The sequence below is a fragment of the Pseudorasbora parva genome, chromosome 9, assembly GCF_024679245.1.
Source record: "Pseudorasbora parva isolate DD20220531a chromosome 9, ASM2467924v1, whole genome shotgun sequence".
In the NCBI taxonomy this organism is placed as follows: Eukaryota; Metazoa; Chordata; class Actinopteri; order Cypriniformes; family Gobionidae; genus Pseudorasbora; species Pseudorasbora parva.
Genome location: NC_090180.1, coordinates 4,280,547 through 4,305,980, shown reverse-complemented (window position 1 = coordinate 4,305,980; position 25,434 = coordinate 4,280,547). Strand labels below are relative to the sequence as shown.

The 25,434-nt window shown below is 37.5% G+C and overlaps 3 protein-coding genes across 3 annotated transcripts in view; 1 reads left to right on the top strand and 2 right to left on the bottom strand.

Moving 5' to 3' along the window:
• Window positions 1-25,434, top strand: part of si:dkey-154p10.3 (PX domain-containing protein 1) — a 450,183-nt gene that overhangs the window by 247,046 nt on the left and 177,703 nt on the right. The gene's annotated exons all lie outside the window — the stretch shown is intronic.
• fastk (Fas-activated serine/threonine kinase) lies at window positions 901-21,447 on the bottom strand. The gene is made up of 10 exons (XM_067453529.1): window positions 20,809-21,447; window positions 17,214-18,018; window positions 12,142-12,615; window positions 10,394-10,542; window positions 9,182-9,398; window positions 8,176-8,335; window positions 6,212-6,303; window positions 5,257-5,917; window positions 3,848-3,962; window positions 901-2,566 (listed from the first exon to the last, which is right to left on the bottom strand). Exons 2-10 carry the CDS (start codon window positions 17,974-17,976, stop codon window positions 2,480-2,482), a joined length of 2,718 nt encoding a protein of 905 aa, XP_067309630.1. The 5' UTR covers window positions 17,977-18,018; window positions 20,809-21,447; the 3' UTR covers window positions 901-2,479.
• On the bottom strand, window positions 18,849-25,310 carry LOC137089386 (cystatin-like protein). Its single transcript, XM_067452967.1, has 4 exons — window positions 25,063-25,310; window positions 24,400-24,504; window positions 24,233-24,298; window positions 18,849-18,989 (listed from the first exon to the last, which is right to left on the bottom strand). Exons 1-4 carry the CDS (start codon window positions 25,237-25,239, stop codon window positions 18,849-18,851), a joined length of 489 nt encoding a protein of 162 aa, XP_067309068.1. The 5' UTR covers window positions 25,240-25,310.

Genomic DNA, 25,434 nt, shown 5'->3' with positions numbered 1-25,434 from the left:
TTGAGTGAAATGTCTTCTCAAACGAGACAAAATGAAGGACGGATAATGAATACAAAAGCACAAACAAAAGGAGGCACACAGATTCAATCTCTGTACCTCTAACTTTGTACGTGGTTCGAATTATGCATCCTTTGCAAAGACGTATCTGCCCGATTCTAGCCTTACTGAAGAACCACCAGATCATCACCAAATTACACAGTGTGTGTGAGAGACTGTGGGTTCAAGGCCTTTCCAGGTCTCAGTCTAACCAGAGGATCAGGTGTTGGGCAAAGCTGGAAACTGGACTCATCAGAGAAAATCAGAATCAGGCAGATGACTCAAGCCACTTACAAGGTTATCCTGGAAGAAAATATGCTTCCTTCTGCTCTGACAAAGTTCATTTTTGATTTCATGTTGGCGGTTTCAAGTTAAAACACTACAGCCTGGTTTCCCAGACAAGGCTTAGAATACGCCAGGATTAGGCCTGAGTTCAATTAAGATATTTAAGTAGCTTTTATAAATGTTCTTTAGAGAAAAATATTACTGGTGTGCATCTAGAGACAAAACAATGCCAGTGGCATGTTTTAAGATGTGTTGGAGCAAGTTGCTTTCAGCTCAAACATGCATTTTAGACTAGTGTAAGCCTTGTGTATAATATAAATAAATATTAAAATCAAAACTTAAATAAATATACAATTTCCTTTATTTAACCAGGTGAGTCAGTTGAGAACAGGTTCTCATTTACAATAACGACCTGGCCGACCTTTTTATACAAAAAAAACACAACTAAAATAACTATTAAAAAAAATACTATGATAATATATATACACACTAAAATAGCACTGCATATCGGTACCAACTAGACATAAGCAGAGGAAACTTGGATGAGAACTTGAAAAAATTTGAAAAGAATTCAAGACAAAGTTTTCTGCGTTTTTATTTTTAATAATCTTTTTTTATATAGACATTTTAATATGTATATATAAACAGACATTTGGATCCATTTCCCCACCTGCTACCTGTCACACAGACATTCACTCACACAGTCCACTTACATTCACTTCCCATAATAAATTATCTTTCCCTCTAAAGAAAGAGCAAAGCAAATGCACACGGATAAAGTGGTATATGGTTGACTCGCACAAAATACATCTTCCATATTATCAAGATCTGACTTTAGGAACTTTATGGTTCATATTGATGCAAGCAAGGCCTTGATTGAACAAACCTTCCTGGCTTTAGTTAAAATGAACTATGCAAAACTTATTTTGTACTTAGTAAAATAGATGATAATACTTTATCACACTTGATTGTTGCCTGTCACGGTGACAAAAAAAGTGACAAACCCAACTGTATTACTTTCTCTTTAATGGTTAAATTAACTTTTTTGTTTTAATTGCAGCTTAATTTCACTTGTCTATTCATAAGACTTACATTAAACTTTTTGTTTAGAATTGATCTTTAGATTACAATGCGGACAGATCCATACGCTAAAGGCACAATCTAAAAATGCAACATTCTCCACATGGGAGATGAAAACATTATTTAATAACTATCCTGCAGTCAACTTTGTGCATTGCTTTTCCCCTCACATGACACCAAAGTGTCATTCATTTTGAGAAAATAAAATATATAAACAACCCATTCCTGCATATTATAATTCTTGTACATTCCAACTTTTCTATTCTGTAACTCCATACAGTTCACATCATAAGACTTCTTTAAATCAACATCTCGCCACTTATTTCTTAATATACAAGTCTATATTTTTCCCCAAACCCTCAATTATTTTAGGTTTAAAACCAAAGAGCAGCAGTGGCCATGGTGGCAGCTTCTGAAATACAAATATCTGTGGCACATCACCAGACCTCTGCACACTTGTGTCCACGTCCAGAAAATATATTATACTCCTTATACTTGTCCCAAAAGACAAACTTATTGCCTACTCCCAAGCCTAAACACACCAAAATAACAGTGCAGACACAAAAGTGGATGTGGGAACACCATCAAAAACAAAAATAAAATGCTGTGGAACATATAATAAACCACCTGCTCCTCTCATCCCCGAATATAAACCAAAAGCACTCACTCTGGACAAAATATAAAACATTTCAGAAGTGCTGCTGAATATAGTTCATTGAGAATGAAATGGTCCTTGATCACTCACTGAGGGAAGTGTATGCATGATGACGTTGAATAAGCTGTTTTCCAGGCACAGTTAGACTTACTACATTTACCTTTTTGAATTTTGCCCAGAGGAGACCTCTGAATAATTAAAGACTGAATATAACACCCACCCAGATTCCTCCTTGTGTCAACTGATGTTTTGTCCTGAAAACAAGGACTGCTCACATCCTGCGTGTACAAACACTCACATACACACACACACAGACACATACGTACAGCATTGTCTTTCTGAAAACAACAAAACCTCTTGAAAATGCGCAAGTCGCACATGCTCTCCGAAGCACATGAACACACACTCGCTTCATTTATGTCGTCATAAAGGAACCTCCAGCAGCTTTTTGTGTAGGTACTGCTTCACTTCCTCAATCCCATTCAGCTTCTCCAACTCCAGATAGGGCAACTACAATGAAATCAGAGTTAAATAAGACACAGAGAAATTCTGCATGTTGGTTATTATTTTGGACCATGACCATGTTTGTATTTGTTTTCTAATACATTAGTGTGCCATGTAAATATAATGATTTATAAGTGGTAATTGTTCAACACCAGTAGTATTACCATAACTACACCATGCCACCTTTATACTAAGTTTCTGTAATTGTTTTCACCCAAGTTTCAAACTTCTTAGAAAGTTGTAACAAGTTCAAGTTTGGCATCAGCTGCATTTATTTAAATATATAAAATTGTGTAAAAACAGTATTATTCTGAAATATTTACAACTTAAAAGAACTGTTTTGTATTTGGAAACATTTTCAAATGTAATTTATTCCTGTGATAGTAAAATTGTACTTTCAGCATCATTTCTCCAGTCTTTAGTGACACATGACTCTTCAGTCAATCTAATATGATGATTTGGTGCTTACAAAACGTTTGTTCAGTTTAATATTTCAGTGGAAAACTTTTTTAAGATTCATTGATGAATAGAAAGTTCAAAAGAAGAGCATGTATTTGCAATAGATTTCTTCTGTAATATTTTGAATGTCTTTACTGTCACATTTTGTCCAATTGAATGCATCCTTGCTGAATAGAAATATTAATTTCTTTCAATAACAAAAAATCTTCTTGATATCTTCCCCATTTAAACTGATTTTTTTCCGAATAACTAGTTTTAAAGGGTTAGTTCACTCAAAAATGTAAATTCTGTCATTAATTCCTCGTCCTCATGTCGTTCCAAACCCGTAAGACCTTCGTTCATCTTCAGAACCCAAATTAAGATATTATTGATGAAATCCAAGAGCTGACCCCTCCATAGACAGCAGTTTAATAAACACTATTAAGGCCCAGAAAGTAAGTAAAGACATTGTTAAAATAGTAAAATAGTGTGACTCTTACATTTTTGGGTGAACTAACCCTTTAATATGTGTTTTACTGTATATATGTGTTTTAAGTATTGATTTAAGTATATAATTTTATTTTAATATGGGAAATAAGATAATTACATTTTCATTACAGATTTATAATATTCCCCATAACAATAATATATATATATATATATATATATATATATATATATATATATATATATATATATATATATATATATATATATATATATATTGTTCTATTCGAATTTAATAAAAAATAAATCTCTACTATTTAAAACAACATAAAATAGCATTCTATCTTAACCTTCAAGAGTAATTAATAACAGAATAAATCTAATAAATTGTTCAGTGTTCACCTGTAGTATGATGTAGCCCAGTAGCTGCAGGTGACGATCTCTCATGGCCCTGGATCCGACCAGCACGTCAGAATTATGGCAATAATGCCACTTATCATTTACAGACATAATAACCCTGCATACGAGGAAGGACAGAAAGAATGTGGTAAAGATGATAAGCAAGACATTCAATCAATCAATCAACTTTATTTATAAAGCGCTTTTACAATGACGATTGTGTCAAAGCAGCTTCACAGTGTTAAACAGGACACTATTGCAACAAAATCTGATTTGGCTGTACTGTCGTTCTGGAAAAAACGATGATGTTATCAGCTTATTTTAATTGATCATATAGCGAAAATGTTGGCAGATCAGTATTATAAATTTATAGAATTAAATAAGACCTAATTAATTAATTTTATTTGTATATTTAGTTGAATAACTTGGATCATAATTTTAGTGTCCCCAACTGAGCAACCCAAGCCAAAGGCGACCAAAGGACCCAAAACTCCATCAGGGCATGATGGAGAAAAATAAACCTTAGGAGAAACCAGACTCAGTCGGGGGGGCAGTTCCCCTCTGGCCTATTAACACACAGTGTATGATTATTATTCTGGCAACCTTACAGGTCAGAAATCATATTAGATTGGAATATTCAACATTTCTGGGTATCACATTCGTTCGTTCGTTCATTCATTCGTTTGTTTATTTATTTATATAGCACCTTGTACTGATGTACTAAAATGCCAGAGTGTACAGATACATTTTTAAGTGGTCCTTAAAAACATTTAGATTTATTAAAGATCTAACATCCATCACCTAACATCACGCGAGAGACAGGTTTATTGAGGATGACGCGTCAATTACACAAGAATATGAACGCCCAGATGACACATAAGTTGTATTGAAAGATAATATAAGTTGATAAAGACAATATAATTAAACTATTTATAATTATAAACAATTGTGGCTAGGAAATGCACTAAATTCATAACAATAAGGAACAAAAAAGCAAATTAAAAGACTGGTGACTAGTTGTTACCGGCAATGATGGGTTTTGTGTACTTATTGATGAATATTCTTTCCTTGTCTTGAAATTGACAGAATGGTTGAGAGTTTATATTTTTGATTGTATATTCTTTGAAATAGGACAATATAAATATGTGGCGACTTTCTTATTGATTATAGTAAATGTATTTACTGCTCAAATATGTATAAAAGGGGGTAGGCGTTAATAAGCTTAAGCTTCTGCTTACTTTTTTTGAGCATCACATCTACGTTTCTTTTTTTCCCCCTCTTTATTTTAATTTTCTGAATCATTTTCTTCTGTTGAAACTTGTTACTATGTTGAATTTTGTAGAATTCAGATGCTCAAATAAATAAAGATGATGATGATTTTGATGAAGTTGTATGATTTGTGAAGGACTGACCTCTTCACCTGCTCTCCTGTGGTCCTGTCAGCTTCAGGGTTGTCAGGGTTGTGAATTTGCAGTGGAGAACCAGCCACTAAATCACTCTCGCCACCCTCTGGGTACGACACACTTTCGTAAAACGTAGTAATCTCACAGTCGGGGCCTGGGTCGGCTCCTGTCGCAGCACCCCCCTCATCCTCCAGGATTTTTCCAATGGAGAACTGGAACAGGGAGTCTTGCGGAGCGGCCGTCCCTGGAACGGAGGGTCCTGTCTGGGTCAGGCAGTCTGAGGGGCTACTGAGGGTGGAGCTGTCCTGGCTCTCCAGAGAGTGCTCCTTGGCTAGATTCGAGTAATAATCTGAAGCGGTGTAATATGGGTTGTAGTCCAGTGAGCCCGTTCCATTAGAGCCGACCCTCTGAGATCCTGCCGGAGAGCGAATGTGAGCCGAAAGAAAGGCAGACTCCTCTCCGGCTCGTTTTTCAGCCCCTTCCTCCATTGATGTGGCAAAGGGAGAAAACTTCTGGAAGTCAGTAGTGAGGGCCGTGACTGAGCCAGACCCGTCCGGAGATTTTAGGTTCAGTACTACACATGGGGTTGAACCTGCTGCTAATGTTGCTCCTGGTGTGCCTGTTCTGATGGGGAGGACGCGGCCTGTGCAGTCAATCCACAGCAGGAAGTCTGCCATGAGAGAAAACTGCACATGAAATTTCATAATAAAATGCACTCATAGAATCTGAGCATGCAGTGGGCAACAAATGCAAAATCATAAAAAGCCAACACAAGTCTGGACTGAAAAAAAGAGTTAAAAAAGTTATATATTTAATTTTTGTCTGTGCTGGACTTATGTTTTATTGGTGCCTTACACATTATGTCTTCTGGTTTTCTTTTAAAAGTTGATTAATAGAGCTTTGTTGTACTGTAACCTCTTGCATTTCACCTGAACTAACAAGAACTTGTTAGTTCACAAATCACCTGTGTAATATCCTGGTGCGAGAACTTCATCTTGTTTGTAGCCGTGCTCGCCAACAAGCTGCCGGAGCGCCTCCGCAACCAGACCTTTATAACTGAAACACAAACACTCACTGTTACCTGGACAAATGTGTGCCACTTCTCCTTTGGATTTCAGGGCCCTCGTTTATCAACTGTGCGTACGTACAGATTTCATAGCCTGGCGTGGTCATACTCAATGCTAGTCAGAATATGAGTCTATGGGCTGTAATTATGGGGAGTGTTTCAACCGAACCAGGAAACACATCAATTGGACAGACCTACAACCAATCAGAGCAACGGAGTGACGCATAACGTTATTTGTCAAATGTCAACAGAGCTCAAATGCACTGTGTTGCCATGTCTGCATTTTCCGGACGGTTGTTTTCCATTTCCCCGGGTTGAAGCGACCTCAATTATGTGATATATAGACCCAGGAATGCAAATTTTAGCAGGCAACCTTGCCAAAATAATACACATTTTACCCCCCAAATGCCATTTTTATCCGGAGAATCCCCCCGAGAAGCTATTGTTTTGGGCTAGTAGTTGGCGTTGTAGTTGGTTTTGTTGTAAAAACTTGGCAAGCACGCACGCTGGAATAAACGATCTTTGCCGCTGTTGTAAAAAAAAGAATTTAATAATAATAGACAGAGTACTTACCAAAATGATCATCATTTCAAAGAGAAATAGTGAAGGTGACAAACAAATATAATCCAAGCCCCGTTGATGACGTGCATGCTTACGTTACTGTTTATCATCTGTCCATCATCGTCTAAAGCCCGCTCCGACAAGTTAATTGGTCCGCCGAACAGTTTCTGTCCGGGCATAATTACTCCTCTATGGATCGAGTCCAGACCGAACTGCCTGAGCTCAAATGTTGTGGGCGGGGCTGAGTTTGGCTGGCATCCAGGCTAAGAGTATCACGCAAAGTGTGGGATCTACCAACTTGTACTTATACGTAGAAATGTGTGTATATATAAGCACACCTATGAGCATTGCTTACGCAGAGAATATAGTGGTACAAGTGACACTGGTCTAGTTAAGTCAAGTCACCGTTATTTATATAGCGCTTTTTACAACGCTGATTGTTTGAAAGTAGCTTGACAGTGTTAACAGGAAAATAATGCAACAGAATTTGATTTGGCTGTACAGCCGCTCTGGAGGACCCAAAGGCGATGCTACACATAAAAAGCAATTTTGCTTTTGTGTCACAGTATGCATTAAGGAATTCACATATGTCCGGTGTTTCCTTTAATTATAAAACATTCAATTTATCATTTTTGTAGTTTTAAACACGATGCGTAATTGGTGTCAAACCCTATAAAAGATAGCTGTGACGAATGTTAAATGCAATTATTTCCTTGGCCCCAACCTACATGCAGTTCCCTTACAGAAATCCTCAACAAGCCGAAATCAAATGTGGCTTTCACGCTATCTCCAGATTCCCAAACATTATTGGAGCCATAGACCGGACCCCCATCGGCATAAAAGCACCATCAAACAACAAATTTAATGATGTAAATAGAAAAGGGTTTCATTCTGTTAACATGCAAATCATTTGTAATGCAAATTTGTCGTTGTTAAGCGTGATGTGCAACTCATTCTGTTTGTCAGTTCCTCTTCTTTGCTCTTTTTGTCATTATTGCAGTGCAGAAAAAACACAGTCCTGTGATTTTTAAAGGGAAGTATTGTCACCATATATGTTTTATTGTATGCGTTTTTGAATACTAATGACTGTGAACAAGCATGGTACTTATGCACGTGGGATTTATCAACAATGATTTCTTACTCGTGCGTGTAAGAACTGTGTGTGCACGTTTGATAAATACTGATTTTACTGTACTTAGGCACAGTCTAAATTTCATTCTTAGAACAAAATATAAAACCTTTTCTATGCACTGTTGATAAATGAGGGCCCAGGACACTAGCAGACTTGTAAAGTCACTTACCTGTATTTGCGGTTCACCTCATCTGCAGTTAAAGCGTGGTCAAACATGAGCACTTTGTGTGTGTCCTGAAGGCGAGGTCCAGTGTAGTCTCTGTACTCCAGCTCTACGGCTGCATCCAGAAGTGAAAGGTACCGACGCACGATCAGGGCGTACGGGCTGTCTACATGGGCAAAGATAGAACAGAGTTTAGCTACAACTTTACTGAGAGGAAATAAATCAACCTCTCCACTCTACAATCCAGCCAAAAACATGTCTGGGGATGAAAAAAATCATTAAAACTGATCAAACTTTTACATTATGACAAAAACAAAATGCATTTCAAATATATGCTGCTCTTTTGAATTTTCTATGCATCAAAGAATCAAACAGAAAAACAGGGTTTCCACAAAAACAAAAAAATCACAATTTTCACATATTAATCATAAATGTTTTTTTGAGCAGCAAATCATCATATTAGAATGATTTCTGACGGATCATGTGACTGGAGGAATTATGCTGGAAATTCAGCTTTGTATCACCTGAGTACATTACATTTTAAAATGTATTCTAACAGTTCTTTTAAACTTTTGAAAGATTACATTAATAAAAAAAAGTACTTTATAGAACAAAGATTTGATTATTTTTCATGAAAAAGGTCTTTATGTGTTTTCACAGGAGCCTGTTGCTGAATAAAAGTGTTAAAGAATTAAAGTGAATAAAACATATTTTTATAAAGAAATAAATCCACCAGCAGAGGTCACCATTGATATCTATTCCCTTGTGATGTGTTTGCATGAGTGTGTACTGGTCTGAGGCAGACTCGGTGTTTACTTATGGCTGACTAGGACATTATAAATACAACATTAAACATTAAAAAACAAACATGAAGCCATGAACCATCTGAGTACATAAGGACTGACTATTTTATCCTCTCAATAGAGAAGTGGTGGTCTTCTTAGCACTCAACAAACATGCCAGTTAGCTTTCTTTCAAAACAAGCATTCAGTAACGACCGACTCGAACTCACTGGTGACATTGCTGATGAACGACGGAGAGAAGACACAGTGAAGAACAAGCCCAGGGAAATGACCCAGCTGGAACAAGGACATGAGGATGTTTACAGTTGCTAGCGGAGAGCTCAGAGCCTTTAGCTCAAGCACCATCTCCAGCTTGGAAAAAAACTGAGCCTCATTAGCCGGCCGATAACTCATACGACTGAATGGGAAAACAAGCTTCTGGATCACCTAGACAAGGGGAAACATTGAAAGAGGAAAAGTTTTAAATAAAAAAAAAATACACTGCATTTGGTTTCAACTGGTTTATATTTAAAGGGTTAGTTCACCCAAAAATAAAAATTTTGATGTTTATCTGCTGACCCCCAGTGCATTCAACATGTAGGTGGGTTTGTTTCTTCAGTAAAACACAAATGAAGATTTTTAACTCCAGCCATTGCTGTGTGCCAGTCATATAATGGTGTGAATGGGTAACAATTCTATGAGAGCAAAACTATCAAACAAAAAACATGCTTAGACAACGTGCACAAAAACCCTGCTGCTCCTGATGACACACTGATGTCTTAAGACACGAACCGATCAGTTTCTGTGAGAAATCGAACAGTATTTGTTATTTTTTTACCTCACATCTCGACGAGCTATTACTTCCGTCTGATAAGGTCAAACTGGTGTGATCATAGATATATATTATATAGATGCCTCATTTGAGCGATCCGTGCAGGTACTAATGAGGAATCTATATATATATATCATTGCACCAGTTTGACCTTACCAGACGGAAGTAATAGCAGATGAGAACACTAGATGAGATTCGTCTGGATATGAGGTAAAAAAAAAAAACTTAAATACTGTTGTGTTTCTCACAGAAACCGATCGGTTCGTATCTTAAGACATCAGTGTGTCGTCAGGAGCAGCAGGGTTTTTGTGCACGTTGTCTAAGCATGTTTTTTTGTTTGATAGTTTTGCTCTCATAGAATTGTTACCCATTCACACCATTATATGACCGGCACACAGCAACGGCTGGAGGTAAAAATCTTCATTTGCTACTGAAGAAACAAACACACCTACATGTTGGATGCCCTGGGGGTAAGCAGATAAACATCACATTTACATTTTTGGGTGAACTAACCCTTTAAGACAAAAGGAAGCCAGATATTATCTGACTGAGGCTCATGGCTAAACACAAAAACAACCCTTTAGTACTGAAACCAGTGAATTTGCCTAACCTTGCTGTCCAGGTATTCACCCTTCTTGACCAAAAAGTCTGCGATTGTGTCCAGCAAGCGTGTTTCTCTGAGACGATGGCGAGCGATGTACTTGGCAATGAGAGCCATGGTGTAAGGCGTGATGCTATCAACCTTTTTAGGCAACTCCTCTAAAAAGATGAAAAAGGATTTAAAGTTATTCAGTTCTTGGCCACAGGACATTTTTAGCATAATTTTAGCAAACAGAATAGCATCATATATCAAGGGTCAAGGATTTGGCCCCTGCTGGAACATCACCATTAGATTTCTCCTTGGACACACATTAAAAATGATCAGAATTATTACAGAAAATTCTGTTCATCACAAGCCTATAGTTTGACTTCTTGATGTTTATTAATATAACACTCCTAGTGTCTTTCAAAAAAATTCTGATGTCATATATGAAATATATAGAAACTTTTTGAAAAAAAATTCAATTTTTTTTTGAAATATGCTATAAAAAAGCCTAAAATATGTTGATGCAATACATTAAATATATACACTAACACAACCATACTGTATTTCTTTAAATAAATTAATACTTTTATTCAGGAGGGATGGATCACAAATTACAATAAAGACAGGGTCATGGTTTGAAAATTCAGCTTTGCCATTTTAGGTCCAAATAAAATTAATATATTCAAATACAAACCAGTTATTTTGAATTGTAATAATATGCCACAATATTACTGCTTTTATTGTTTGTTTGTTTGTTTGTTTTATTATTAAAAAAAGGTAGTCTTAAAAAAATGGTGTCATTAATTCCTCTCCCTAATGTCGTTCGACACCCGTCAAACCTCCGTTCATCTTCAGACACAGATGAAGATATTAGTGTTGAAATCCGATGGCTTTTCAAAGATGGGCTTTGTAACGACGTCTTTATTGCCTTTATGGGTCTTGAGAGAGGAAATGACATCGGTGTCCATGAAGGCCTTTCTGAGCCATCGGATTTCAACACTAATATCTTCATCTGTGTCTGAAGATGAACGGAGGTCTGACGGGTGTCGAACAACATTAGGGTAAGTAATTATTGACATAATTTTCATTTTTAAGTGAACTAACCCTTTAAGGCTAATGATTCATGGGAATTTGTGTAACTTGACATCCCTAGATGTCTACTGAGAGAACTACTGAAGTGTGTTAAGATTTTTACAGGCAAACCTTATGAAGACAAATGTGCCATTAAAGGGGTGGTTGCATCCAATTTCACTTTTTTAAACTTTAGTTAGTGTGTAATGTCACTGCTTGAGCATAAACAGTATCTGCAAAGTTACAGCGCTGAAAGTTCAATGCAAACGGAGATATCTTTTAAAGTTACGGCAGTTTATTGCCTACAAAAATGGCCGGTTTGGACTACAACGAGCTTCTTCCTGGGTTGGTGACATCATAAACCCTTGCTAGTCTCCGCAGATGTGACTTCTGCCAGTAATGGGAAGGGGCGTGGCCTTAACCTGTGCTTGGCACTTCAGCCAATAAAAATACAGGAAACTACATCTGGCCATCTAACCAATCTAAGACCATTGTGTTTTTCGGAGGGATGAGCTTCATAGAAGCAGGAAACAAACGAGCCGTTCAAAGGACAGTGGAGACAGCGGTGTGGAATAAAGGGAGAATATAAGAAAAGTACGGTGTTTAAAAAAAAAAAAAAAGTATTAAGACATGTTATTCTGCACCTCATAAACACAACCAAGCCTAGAAAAAAAAATCACGGAACCACCACTTTAACTCACCCGCAAGACTGCTCACAAACTTCTCCTGCCGGTTCTGGTAGAAGAGGTGAGAGCTGAAGATGAGCTCGAGGCTCTTGTTGCTGGCTTCTCTGGCACATGCAGACAGCATCTCATCCAGCAGAGCCATCTCATGGTCCCTGACGCTGCTAACACTGGCCAGGGTGTGCTTCACCAGCCGCAGGATCTTCCGGTTTACCACCAGCTGCTCCGGGGAAGCTCCATCCGCCGCCCGCAGCGCTCTCCATTTAGTGCGGTAGTAAGAGAGCAGGAGAAAGAGCGTCTGGGGGTGTCGCTCCCGCTCTATGTTCTTCTCCAGGCCGGCGAGACACGACTCGATCAGGGGATGCTGGCTGGACGGATGCAGCTTCATGCTGCTGCTGAAAACCATTGAGATGTCCTTTTGGTTGAACTGGGACAGACGGGCCTGGGACTCTTCCTCCAGCACCTGCACAATCTGAGAGTCACTGGGCAGCCCTAAATGAGATGGAGAGCAAAACGATCAAATGTCAAGTGCTGCGTCCCAATTCGCCTACATGCTGCCTTCACGTGCTATCGGAAGCTTCCTACTTTCCACTTCAGAAGGCGTGATTATGAGCTTGTTGTGTTCAGGCGCTTTGTTGTAGGAAAGAATGGAGGACGGAAGGTTCATACTTTGTGTGTCTTGGGAAAATGTTATTTTAACACTATAACCATTTCAGTCATTTCCCGGTCCCAGAAAATTACAGAATCACTGGCAAACAGAAAGCATATTGTTTATAATCGCATTCACAATAAAGGCATAATGTAGACAAGGTAAGGCTGCTTAAAGACTAAAATGGCAATAGTTTTCAGCCATACATGATCCTATTGTATAACTACTTTTGTAACACCATCTAGATAGTCAGCTTGCTCACTATTCTGTAATGATGGTCAACTAGATGCGATTTTCGATGTCTTTAAAATACACAATATGCTTCAAATGATTACTTTATGTAAATATGTACTACTTTAACAACAAGACAATGAATTGTTGTGGAAAAAAACTAATAAAACACCTGCCACAGCAGATATTCGTCTCCCATCCGCCATTTCTAACGGTTATGCCACGCCCATCTCGGGAACTTATTGCTCGGAAATTACTTCCGAACTTCCCAGTGGTAAACACGACATCAGAGGGCGTTCATGTGCAATTTACATCAAAAACTCGTATTTACGATAATTCCAATAGCACGTGAAGGCAGCATTATACTACGTCCTAAAAGTATCTACTCTTTTTGCGAAGAAAAAGTATATACTTTTGAGTGTGTAGCAGAAAAGTATGCAAGCTTCGGGACTACATCGCCATCTTTAACGGACTCTGTCGCTTAGTTACGAGCATCCCATCACACCGTTTAACTGCCCTGTCAATCATCGTCACAGTTAAAATCCTCCACATTCAGTTTAATTTCCTACCGTATCGGGAAGAAATGGTCATTCTTCATTCTTTATGGTCATGCTGTAAAAACCAGCCAATTTGTAAATCTATATTTCAATTTCTTTCTGAAGCACATTCTGTTAACCTGAAACCTGAGCCTAGTATTGGACTTCTAGAGCAGAGAATGGTTTTTGTAGTAAGTATCAAACACAGGCCATTTCAATAAAAATACTTATTTTACAGATGTGGAAAGCAGATTTGATCCCTTTTGTTTTGAGATGTGGAACTGGGAAATATGTTGCACTTGGAAGAACTGAGATTTATACTAAAAGATAAACTGGAATTTGGAAACCAATAAGACTGTTCCTACAAGAGAGGACTAAACAAGCTTTATGCATTACGTATGTAAATAATTTATGTATATATGAGGATGTGTCAATCAATCAATCAATCAATCAATCAATCAACTTTATTTATAAAGCGCTTTAACAATGACGATTGTTTCGAAGCAGCTTCACGGTGTTAAACAGGACAAGTTTGGCTAGTTTGATTTGGATAGTTTATAGAATTAAATATGACCTAATTAATTCATTTAGTTTGTATATTTAGTTGAATAACTTGGATCATAATTTTAGTGTCCCCAATACACACATATGTGTGTGTGAGAGCATGAATGTATGTATTATTTTGATTTCTGTCATTGCCTTTTTCAGTACGTCGCTTTTGTACCAAACGTTTTTTGTGTTAAGAGCACTAGAAACAACGTTCCCTTGTCATTGGAATATAATGGGGGGGGGGGGGGGTCATTTAAAGCAGTAGGTACATAGTTTAAAGTAGTGTGTACAATGAAACTGTTTAAGAAGTTGTTTATCCTGTATAGTTTCTAGATTGGTGTCATCGTGCATGTGTGTTGTCTGAAGAAAAAAAATGAAGTGATAAAAAACAGCATACACTTTAGCTGGCAAAAACATATTTTGCATTGGCACTGAGCACGGGGATTGCATGATCAAATTAGGAGAAAAAAGTACTTTCCTTTTTGAAGATTAAAAAGGTTATAGTTCTGCTTTAAGAGGCTCATATGAAAGATGGAGAGCGACAGGATGGGCCTGGTATTCTCTGCATCTGTTACTTCAAATAGTAGGGGAGTGAATATTAATTAATGTGGGATTGAAAATAATCAAAGACATTTGCTTTATTGTTTCAAGCCCCATCTTTCTTGGGGCTCTTTGGAATTCCTAAAGACAGAGATGTTGATTGGCCAAGATGTGTTTACATCGGGGGTCTATGAATTCACATCTTTATGGTGGGGGAACCTTGTCAGTAAATGTCTCATATTTAGGTTTAAATAGATAAAAGATATATAAACAAATGATTTCTCTCTCTCTCTCTCACTGTCTCTCTCTCACTGTCTCTCTCTCTCACTGTCTCTCTCTCTCACTGTCTCACTGTCTCTCTCTCACTGTCTCTCTCTCTCACTGTCTCTCTCTCACTGTCTCACTGTCTCTCTCTCACTGTCTCACTGTCTCTCTCTCACTGTCTCACTGTCTCTCTCTCTCTCTCTCTCTCTCTCTCTCTCTCTCACTCAACATTATACATATTATGCTGGGCACGATTAATGGTATACATTTTTATCCTCTCACATCTATTTTGTAACTATTTTAAGTGTAACCAAAACCACATTTTGTCATTAAAATCTTTCTTTTACAAATGATGTGCTAACTAGTTTTTATGAGGTACTAATATTATGTGCTACCTCTATTGCAATACAATATAGTCACACTCTATCGCTCTCCCACATATTTTGCTGTTGTAACTGCGCTTATCCATCATTGGTATAAGTAGCAGTGGGTGGTCATAGACATTTATTTTTAATTAGTTTTCTACAATCTTGCTAATAACTTTCTTTAGTCAATTGGCAACCCTGCAGCCTGAACCACCTTTACATTAGCGAAAAAATGACCTTTTACACAGGATACTTGTATCAAAGACAACATAAAATTGCTTTGTTTGCAGATGACAGCCTTTTCCTTGTTATTCAACCGGACGAGTCTATTCCAGTGATTATGAAAATGTATATGAGTTATTTTGCATGAGCATGAGGATTTGGATAGATAAACCCTGCCGTTGTCTATGTTAAAAAAGGATAGCTTTGATCAAGATGACAAGTCTTGCCTCATTTCTTGTACTTATTTCGAAAGATCCCAATTCTCCAAAATTGCCCTACAGTTAAACATGTTAGTGGCTGGTTCAGCGGTTTTATTTGGCACCGGATGAAACCAAGACTTGAAACTGACTAAGATGCAACTTCCCAGAAAAAAAGGAGATCTTGGGCATCCGGATATAAGGCTGTACCAGCTAGCCTCAGAGTTTCGGTATATCTCAATGGCCTGTCTTTCATTTGTTTTAGACATTGAATAAAAATTCTGGCCTACGGCAGAAAAGGACTGTTAGAAACACATTACGAGTGTGGAAGTTAATCAGGAGTTGGGAAGAAAAAGCCAAAACTCTGTCGCCTATCACTCCAATACAAGGACATTTAGATTTTCACCCTGGAATAATAAATAATAGTTTCACATCGTGGAGAGACGTTGGTTTAACCACTATAAGGGATCTGTTTGAATGAATGTGTGTAAGTGCATATTAAAGCCTATTGGGTACAGACTTGTAGGACAATAACCACCAGTTAAGTCTAGTCCCAAAACTAAAATCAAGTTTGAGCTGTTTTATTTGAAATAATCTTTCTTTGACACATCTTAAAGCTACACAGTGTAACTTTTTAGTTTATTCTTAGCTAAAAACACTTAGTTCTTATAAAAATATATGTGCTCATTAATGTATATTTACTTCTTTCAAGTAATAAAGTATTCTCGTAAGTTTATAATATGCCATTGAAAATACATACGGGTGAGGGGTTCGAATGCCGGTCACCATGTTGCCCCTCCATCTTGAAAGTATATTAGTATATTTATAATATAAATTCAAGCTTCGCCTTTCGCGTTTTAACACTCAATGGCACCGTGTTGAATGTGAAGAGGGGGATTGCCATGTTAATCTTGGACTAAATCGGCCACCGTAGGACTTAAAACGAAATCAGAATTGAGAGGAACAGAAACTATTATTCACTGGATGGTCATATACCTTTACACCGCTAGATGGGGGAAAATATCACACAGTGTAGCTTTAAAATATGTCAGTGCCATTGTTTTATCTCAAGATTCACACCAGTAATGCTTTTTTCTAAGGCACAATTATAAAAGATAGTTAAATGTCCTAACTGAACTAAGGCCCGCCTAATCCTGGCTTAATCTAAACCTTGTCTGTGAAACGCTGGAATATATTTCTTGCTGGTCAAAAGGGAAAATGGCCCAAAATATATATAAGTCCCTTTGAAGTACAAGTCGCATTAGGGCAGAGAACCCGCTCGCTTGTATGTAACCCGCTGTGCATGTAAACGGGGAAAACTGGTTATTTCAATAAGCTGAATTTTTTTAATTATCAGTTTATTGGTGTGCATGTAAACGCACCCAATGTCTTACTAGGTCCTATAAAGGCATTGATTAGCTGGTTCAGGCGCGTTTGATTGGGGTTGGAGCTAAACTCTGCAGGACAGCGGCCCTCCAGGACCGAGACTGGGGACCCCTGGACTACACTGTCATTGAACAAAACGTGAAAGACTCACCAAGAGCAGCTACAGCATAAAGGCAGTTAACAATGCTGAAGTTGTCGAACTTGGAGCAGTCACTGACAATGGCATCACAGAGAGTCTGAAAATCCTGGTTATCCAGAATGTGTCGTATGGCGTTCTCCGCCGAACCTCCGACAGGAGTCGCTGGCAAAGCTGCTTCGCCCGCTGCTCCACCCGCCTGACCTCCAGCCTGCTGCAGCACCAGAAGCTGGCCGATCTTCTGTAGGGCGATGGGATAATGATTGTGCGAGATCTTGCCTGGATTCTGCGTGACCCAGCGGAGAACTTCATCCACGGTGCGCGAGCGATCGATCAGCCGCTTCATGGTGAAGAAAGTGTCGTAGCTCATCTTCTCATGGATGAAGTTCCAGGTCTTCTTCTTGCCGTGGTGCAGATGTGCATGAGGCGGGTAGTGTGGAGGAGGGAGGTGGGCGACTTGAGGGTGTGTGTGGTAATGCTGGTGTGTCTGGTAATGGGGCCGATGGGCATCTAGGCGGGCTTGATAAACGGGTGGATAGCTCTGAGGCTGATGGACATGAGGGTGATGTGGAGGGAGTGGATGATGGTGGTTCTCCAGCATGGGCGGCCCTCCTCCCATCAGGCTGATGCGCCGGCCTGGCTTGCCTCCACCACCGCTGTACATGCGTGTGGTGTACATATTAGTAAGAGCACCTAGACTGAGTAGGCGAGAAGGCTGGCGGGGCGAGGAGAAACTCCTGCAGGTTAAGAGGCCAAAGCGAACAGGCAGCCCCAGCATGGTATATGGGGTAGTCCAACAGGGAAGTTCAAGAGAACACTCCTACAAACAGAAAACACATCCTTTATTAAAGTTCACTTAAAAAATTAAGTTTGTCATTAACTCTGTCGTTCCACACCCGTTAGACCTCCGTTCATCTTCAAACACAGTTTAAGATATTTTATATGTAGTCCGAGAGCGTATGCAAGTGTATGCACACTATACTGTCCATGTCCAGAAAGGGAATAAAAACATCATCAGAGTAGTCCATATGAGACATCAGTGGGTTAATTAGAATCTCTTGAAGCATCCAAAATACATTTGGGTCCAAAAATAACAAAAACTACGACTTTATTCAGCATTGTCTTCTCTTCAGCGTTTGTTTTCAATCCTCAAATAAAGATTCAAACGGTTATGAATCAGCGTATTGATTCATGATTCGGATCGCCAATGTCACGTGATTTCAGCAGTTTGACACGCGATCCGAATCATGAATCAATACGCTGATTCATAACCGTTTGAATCTTTATTTGAGAACGCAGAAGAGAAGACAATGTTTTCGGACCAAAATGTATTTCCGATGCTTCAAGAGACTCTAATGAACCCACTGATGTCTCATATGGACTACTCTGATGATGTTTTTATTCTCTTTCTGGACATGGACAGTATAGTGTGCATACACTTGCATACGCTCTCGGACTAAATATAAAATATCTTAAACTGTGTGTGAAGATGAACGGAGGTCTTACGGGTGTGGAACGACATTAGGGGGAGGAGTTCATGACATAAATTAAATTTTTGGATGATCAAACCCTTTAAGTACACTTCATAATCCAAATAATTTTATCAGCAGTTTTTCAGTGCTGAACCCCAGTACGATGCAACATTATGGTTCAGCACTTATAGCAACTCATCTCCACAGTAATGAAGCAGGCGGAGTTGCTCCCGAAATAGACAGTAACCTGAGAATTGTCAAACTGATGTGCCCTTTCCACCAGGGCCTGAGCGGAGGAGAGGATATCCCATCCTCTCATCTGAATCACACCTCATTCATGAATTAAGATATATTTATGAACTTTCATAACACAACAATACAAGTAGTATTATTATAAGGTTGATCCAGATACAAAAATGTAAATTAAAATGTGAATCTAAGTAAGGGATTTAAAGGGATAGTTCACCAAAAAATGAAAATTAGCCCATGATTTACTCGCCCTTAAGTCATCCTAAGTGTAAAGAACATTCTTCTTTCAGACCAAGTTAGTTATTTTAGTTGATTAAAATTCAAATATAGATATCTATCCCACATAAATGCATCGCTTTACTTTAGAAGGCCTTTATTAACCCCAGAGCCATGTGGAGCAGTTATATGATTGATAGATAGATTTTATAATGGATAGATTAACTTTTATGATGATGGATACACTTTTATAATGGATAGATGCACTTTTATGATGGATAGATGCACTTTTATGATGGATAGATGCACTTTTATGGACTTGAAAACAGAAACAGTCATTCACTGCCATTATAAAGCTTGGAAGAGCCAATAATTTTTTTAATATAACTAAGATTGTATTCGTCTGAAAGAATGAAGTCATACACCTAGGATGACTTGAGGGAGAGTAAATCATAGGCAAATTTTCATTTTTGGGTGAACTATCCCTTTAAGAAAAAAAATTAATACTTTTATTCAGCAAGGTTGCATTACATTCATCAAAGATATAAAAGACATTTCTAATGTTACAAGATATTTCAATCTCAAGTAAAAATGAATAAATGGTTTACGATTTGCACAAAAATATAACCGTTCTGGAGATTAATAATAAGAAATGTTACTTGTCTTGAGCAGCAAATCCTTATATTAGATTGATTTCTGAAGGATCATGTGACACTGAAGACTGGAGGAATGATGCTTTGCCATCACAGGAATAATAAAATACTTTTTAAAACAGCTCTTTTAAACTAACAATATTTCACAATATTACTGTTATTTTGACCAAATAAATGCAACCTTGGTGAGAATAAAAGATTTTCAAACAGACACAGTTAGTTTACTCGTTCCTCATGTTTTTCCAAAACCGTTTGACCTTATTACTGGCTGAACTCAATACAGCAGTCAAGCAAGACTTTCTGTGAATAACAACTTTAAGCTCATTTTTTGAAAAGGGGCATATTCCCTGTAATTTCTCCTTAATATTGGAATATAGACAAACCACTTTAATGATCAATATATTGCATCACGGTTTCCAAAAAATATTGCACAGAAATACATTTGTTTTTAACCATAATAATAATAAGACGAAGAAGTTTCTTGATCATCAAATCAGCATATTAAAATGATTTCTGAGACTATAGACGAATATGGTTAACTTATATGAACTACTTTAATGATGCTTTGGAGAGTGACACCTCCTAAAATTTCACAGAAGAAAGTAATTCTGATTTGAAACAACATGACGAGGAGTACATTTGACAGATGTGTGAACGCTTCTTCTAGCATTCCCTTAATAGTTTCGCTGTACCAGAACACTACAGTGTCAGATTTTCCTTTAAAAATATACCACTATAAAACAGACTAAACATAAAGGCCCGGTTTCACAGACAGGGCTTAGACTAAGCTAGGATTATACCTCAGTTCAATTAGGAACTTTTATAAACGTGCCCTAGAAAAAAACATGCTGGTGTGCATCTTGTGACAAAACAATGACATGTTAGAGCCAGATTATTCCAACTCAAACATGCATTTTAGTTTGGGGATAGCTTAAGCCTTGTTTGTGAACCCGGGGGGAAATGATTTCCTTACAATTTCTGCCATAAGACCTCGCATGATAGTGGTTGAAGCAGGCTTACATGTTTATCTCAGAGGATGGCGCATGGATGGGTGTGCAGGGTCAGGAGGAGGAATTTGCCCGCAGGAGTCGGTGGCATTGGCAAGATTATTGCCGAGTCTAATCGATTCTATGGCTAACTGTGTAGAACAGCTGTGTGGGTTCACACACGGCTCTTTAATGGAGGCTGTAAGGGGACTGTCTGCTGTAAAAGCTGGAGTTATGGAGCATCTGCTGAGGCCCGAAAGAGGAGCAGAGCTGACGAGCCGCTACACCGATGATTCAGTCTGAAGCTGTGGTTGTTTTGCGAAACGCTGAGAGTTGTATTAAACTATGGCTAATGCAGAGCGTGAATCTGGTGCGATCCGGTAGGGCATGGCTTTATCAACATGCGCGACTCCTTCCCCAGCAGCTAAAGTCAGAGATTATCAGTGTATGTGGAGGTAAAGCTGCCTGGGCGGAACTCTTTCTCTCTCTGATCTCGATACCGACTCCTGAGCTCCTGTCGCCGCGGCGGACTCGTCTGTCAGGGCCGGTTAACCTCGGGGTCTCCAGTCTTCCGTTACTCTCCCCTTGCACTCCGCCAGTGGTCGTCCGCCGCCCCGGTGTTCGCCATCTTCCCGGAAGTCAACAGAGGCAGCCCGGAAGCACGTGCTTGTCAGACGGACACAATTTCCCCCTCTCTTTTCCATAATATTAGTTTTTTTCTGATATCATTATTTATTTTATCACACAACTAAAGTCTTTCTTTCTTTCTTTCTTTCTTTCTTTCTTTCTTTCTTTCTTTCTTTCTTTCTTTCTTTCTTTCTTTCTTTCTTTCTTTCTTTCTTTCTTTCTTTCTTTCTTTCTTTCTTTCTTTCTTTCTTTCTTTCTTTCTATTATTAATTGATTTTTAATTAATCATAACTAGCGTTCCTTTTCTCCGAGGATTAGTATTTATATGGTTTTGAAAACTAGCTCTTTGGCTAAAGTTAGTGTGTAGGGGTATAACAACAAAAAGGGAAACAAATCCATCTATCTATCTATCTATCTATCTATCTATCTATCTATCTATCTATCTATCTATCTATCTATCTATCTATCTATCTATCTATCTATCTATCTATCTATCTATCTATCTATCTATCTATCTATCTAATATTTAGTCAGATATGACATTATACACTGGTATTAATATTTCACTACTTAAATTTTGTTTCAAATAAGTTGCAAAAATCTAAGTTTCTTCTCATTTGTTTGATTCTTTCTTTCTTTCTTTCTATTATTAATTGATTTTTAATTAATCATAACTAGCGTTCCTTTTCTCCGAGGATTAGTATTTATATGGTTTTGAAAACTAGCTCTTTGGCTAAAGTTAGTGTGTAGGGGTATAACAACAAAAAGGGAAACAAATCCATCTATCTATCTATCTATCTATCTATCTATCTATCTATCTATCTATCTATCTATCTATCTATCTATCTATCTATCTATCTATCTATCTATCTATCTATCTATCTATCTATCTATCTATCTATCTAATATTTAGTCAGATATGACATTATACACGGGTATTAATATTTCACTACTTAAATTTTGTTTCAAATAAGTTGCAAAAATCTAAGTTTCTTCTCATTTGTTTGATCACCACATGTTCTCTGTCAAAATATGATATCTTTCTACATTCTCTAAAGTTTGCCATAAAATGTAAGGCTGTAAATAAGAAAAGACTGTACGAACATTTGAGCAAAGTCCTTTATTTTTTCGTTTTTATTCTGAGATGTTTTGTAAAGCTGGCATTGCTGAAATGTATTAAAAGCCAAAGCCTCTCCAGTGATCTTGATTCATTTGTTCTCTGCTTTTATTGTTATTTTATGGTTTCTTTAATTCCCTGTCTTATAATAAAAGTAGCTTTAATTGGAGTTTCATATGATGCTGTACACATTGTCATTGTCATTCAACACATGACTGACATGCGGTTTTATAGCTTTAAAGTTGTGGTAGAAATTCCTCTACGACCTGAGTAAGTTAAACCATGTATGCCAGACACCTACAAATGTATACTCTATAGGCGTCTCCACTTCGACCTGTTTGAGTCGGGCGACGTCTCATCCCTTATGAACACACTGAATAAGGTCTCTAGTGTTGCTTTGGATAAAAGCATCTGCTAAATGTATAAATGTAAATGTAAATGCAGTGTTCCCCTTCAGCACTTGAGGACAGAAGCAGGCCTAAGGTCTCCAGTGTTCAGCCTGATGTGCCGCAGTAATCAGACAGACTCCAGACATGCCTTTGAATATGCTTTATTCAGGCCGGAGGACCTCGAGTCAGTCACAGAGAATCAAACAAAAAGAGTACAACCGTTTTTATAGAATAGGAGCATGAAAAAGGTGACATTATTTATTACATCAATTTTCTACAATATGATTAGCTCTTTATATGGACAATCCAGCAAACCCTTCTGTTACTAGGTAATAGAAAATCTGGGTTTCATGATTAGGCTACTTCAGTTACTCAAGTCATGAGGTTATATTTAGACAGCCATCTAGTTTTGTTTCTCCTTTTGTTATGAGACACACTTTGGCCCCAGTGTTGGACATTTCACTTTCAAAAGCATATAAATGTTAATCCTGAAAGAAAAAAGACTGTTATGATTAATAATAATAATAATAAAAAACTCCTTAATAAAGCCAACAGTTTGCATTTGCCCTTCAAGTCCCTTGATATAATGTATATTGTAATTTATATCAATTTAAAACACCAATTAAAGTAACCGAAACACCAGAATAACTGCGTCACACTGCGGGACATCTGTTTACAGATCGCTCCTTATCTTTCACCTCAAATTCAGCGCCAATACATTGTATAAAGATTTGTCACAGTTTATTCTTGGAAACTTCGGGAACAATTTTACAATACGTTTTCAGAAGAGTATAGACATTTCTAAATGTTTTAAAACAATTATTAATTTGACATTTGTGTTATTCAACACTAGGACATACAAACAAAAGGCCATATATCTCTGACAATTACATGTACATGAGATTTTAGCATTACGTTACATGAGGAAAGCATTACATGAGAAAAAATGCTATAGTTGAGCAAAAATACACATTCATCTTCATAATACAATTCTAGATAAAGAAACTTGTCCTGGTGGATCAGTTTTATAGGGTACATTTCATTATTATTATTTTTTTAGTTCAGATCCTTGATTGTTTTTATTTCTCAGATGCATCCCAGACACCCAGTTTGAGGCTGATCTTCTGATTTTTGAAACAGATTTACTCCCCCAACATGATGAGTCCCTGATGAAGGATTCAAACATTCAGATATGGTTTGTTTAATCTGCAACGAGAACAGTTAAATCCTTTTAGTGCAGGAATATCTCGACAACAGAAAGATTGGATCATGATGGTAAATTAAGGAGGTGTGTGTCCACAATATTTGATTAATATGTGATGTACCTTTTCTGTGTCTTTAAGAAGAAAACAGGACATGGATCGACGACATTCAACACAATAAACTTGAGGCTGTGAAAAATACAACAGAGCTGTGAGAAACTGTAAGCTTTTATTTCTACAAAGACTCCTCTAAGCAGACAGTCGAGATGCGAGAGCGAGTAGTTACTTACTTTAGCCTTATTTTTGATCACACAGTCTTTCTGATGGACACTCTTTGTCATCTTGTCACATGAGGTGGGTTTTAATAACACATGAAGCATCTGCTTGTAAGGATTCTGTCAAATAGAGGAAAGATACAGGTAAAGCATAAAGATGACAACCATACATCTACACTGTAAAAAAAAAATGTTGATTTTTGTTGCTTTAACTTAAAAAAGTAAGTAACCTGGTTGCCTTAAAAATTTGAGTTTATTGAAATAAAAAAATTGAGTTGATACAATGAAGGAAATTTGTTTAATAAATAGAAACTCAAAATATTATTGTATCTGAACCACATAAAAATGTGATAAATCATGAAAATAGTACAATTTGGCATGTTTCACTGCGTCATCAGAAATAACACACACAATTACCCAATATGCTTACAAAATATTTTAATAATATTTTAATAAAGGTTGTCAAATCTTATTTTTTATTTTTTACATTGTATTAACTCAAAATTTTAATTTCAATGAACTCAAAATTAGGCAACCAGGTAACTTTTTTTTCTAAATAATTTTTTACAGTGTAGGAGATGTTTAAATATGTTTTATCAAACACGTTAAGGCAGATGCATAAGCACAGAAAAAAATAACATTTATCAATTACAGTAAAATGATAAAAGTTTAACTCACAACATCTGGAATGGAGACAAAATCCAGGTGTTTGGCGTGTCCATGCTCCTTATTGGCTTTTTCTATTGCCCTGTCAATAATCTCTCTGTCATGTTGGCTCAGTTGATCATATTGTTGGTTTCCGTCTGTTGACTCCAGCAGTACCAGAGCGCTGAGCAGTAACAGTAAACCTCTCATCTTGCTCAGTAACTGATGTTCTGCACTGTTTGCCTGATCTGATGAGAACCGCTCACTGGAGTCACGTCTACACAGATCGAGACAGCTGTGATTGGTCAGCTTTATGACCACAGGTCCTCCCAGAATTATTTTCAAATCGATTAAATTAATAATTTTCTCAGAATTCTACTAAACAATCCCCCATAATGACAATGT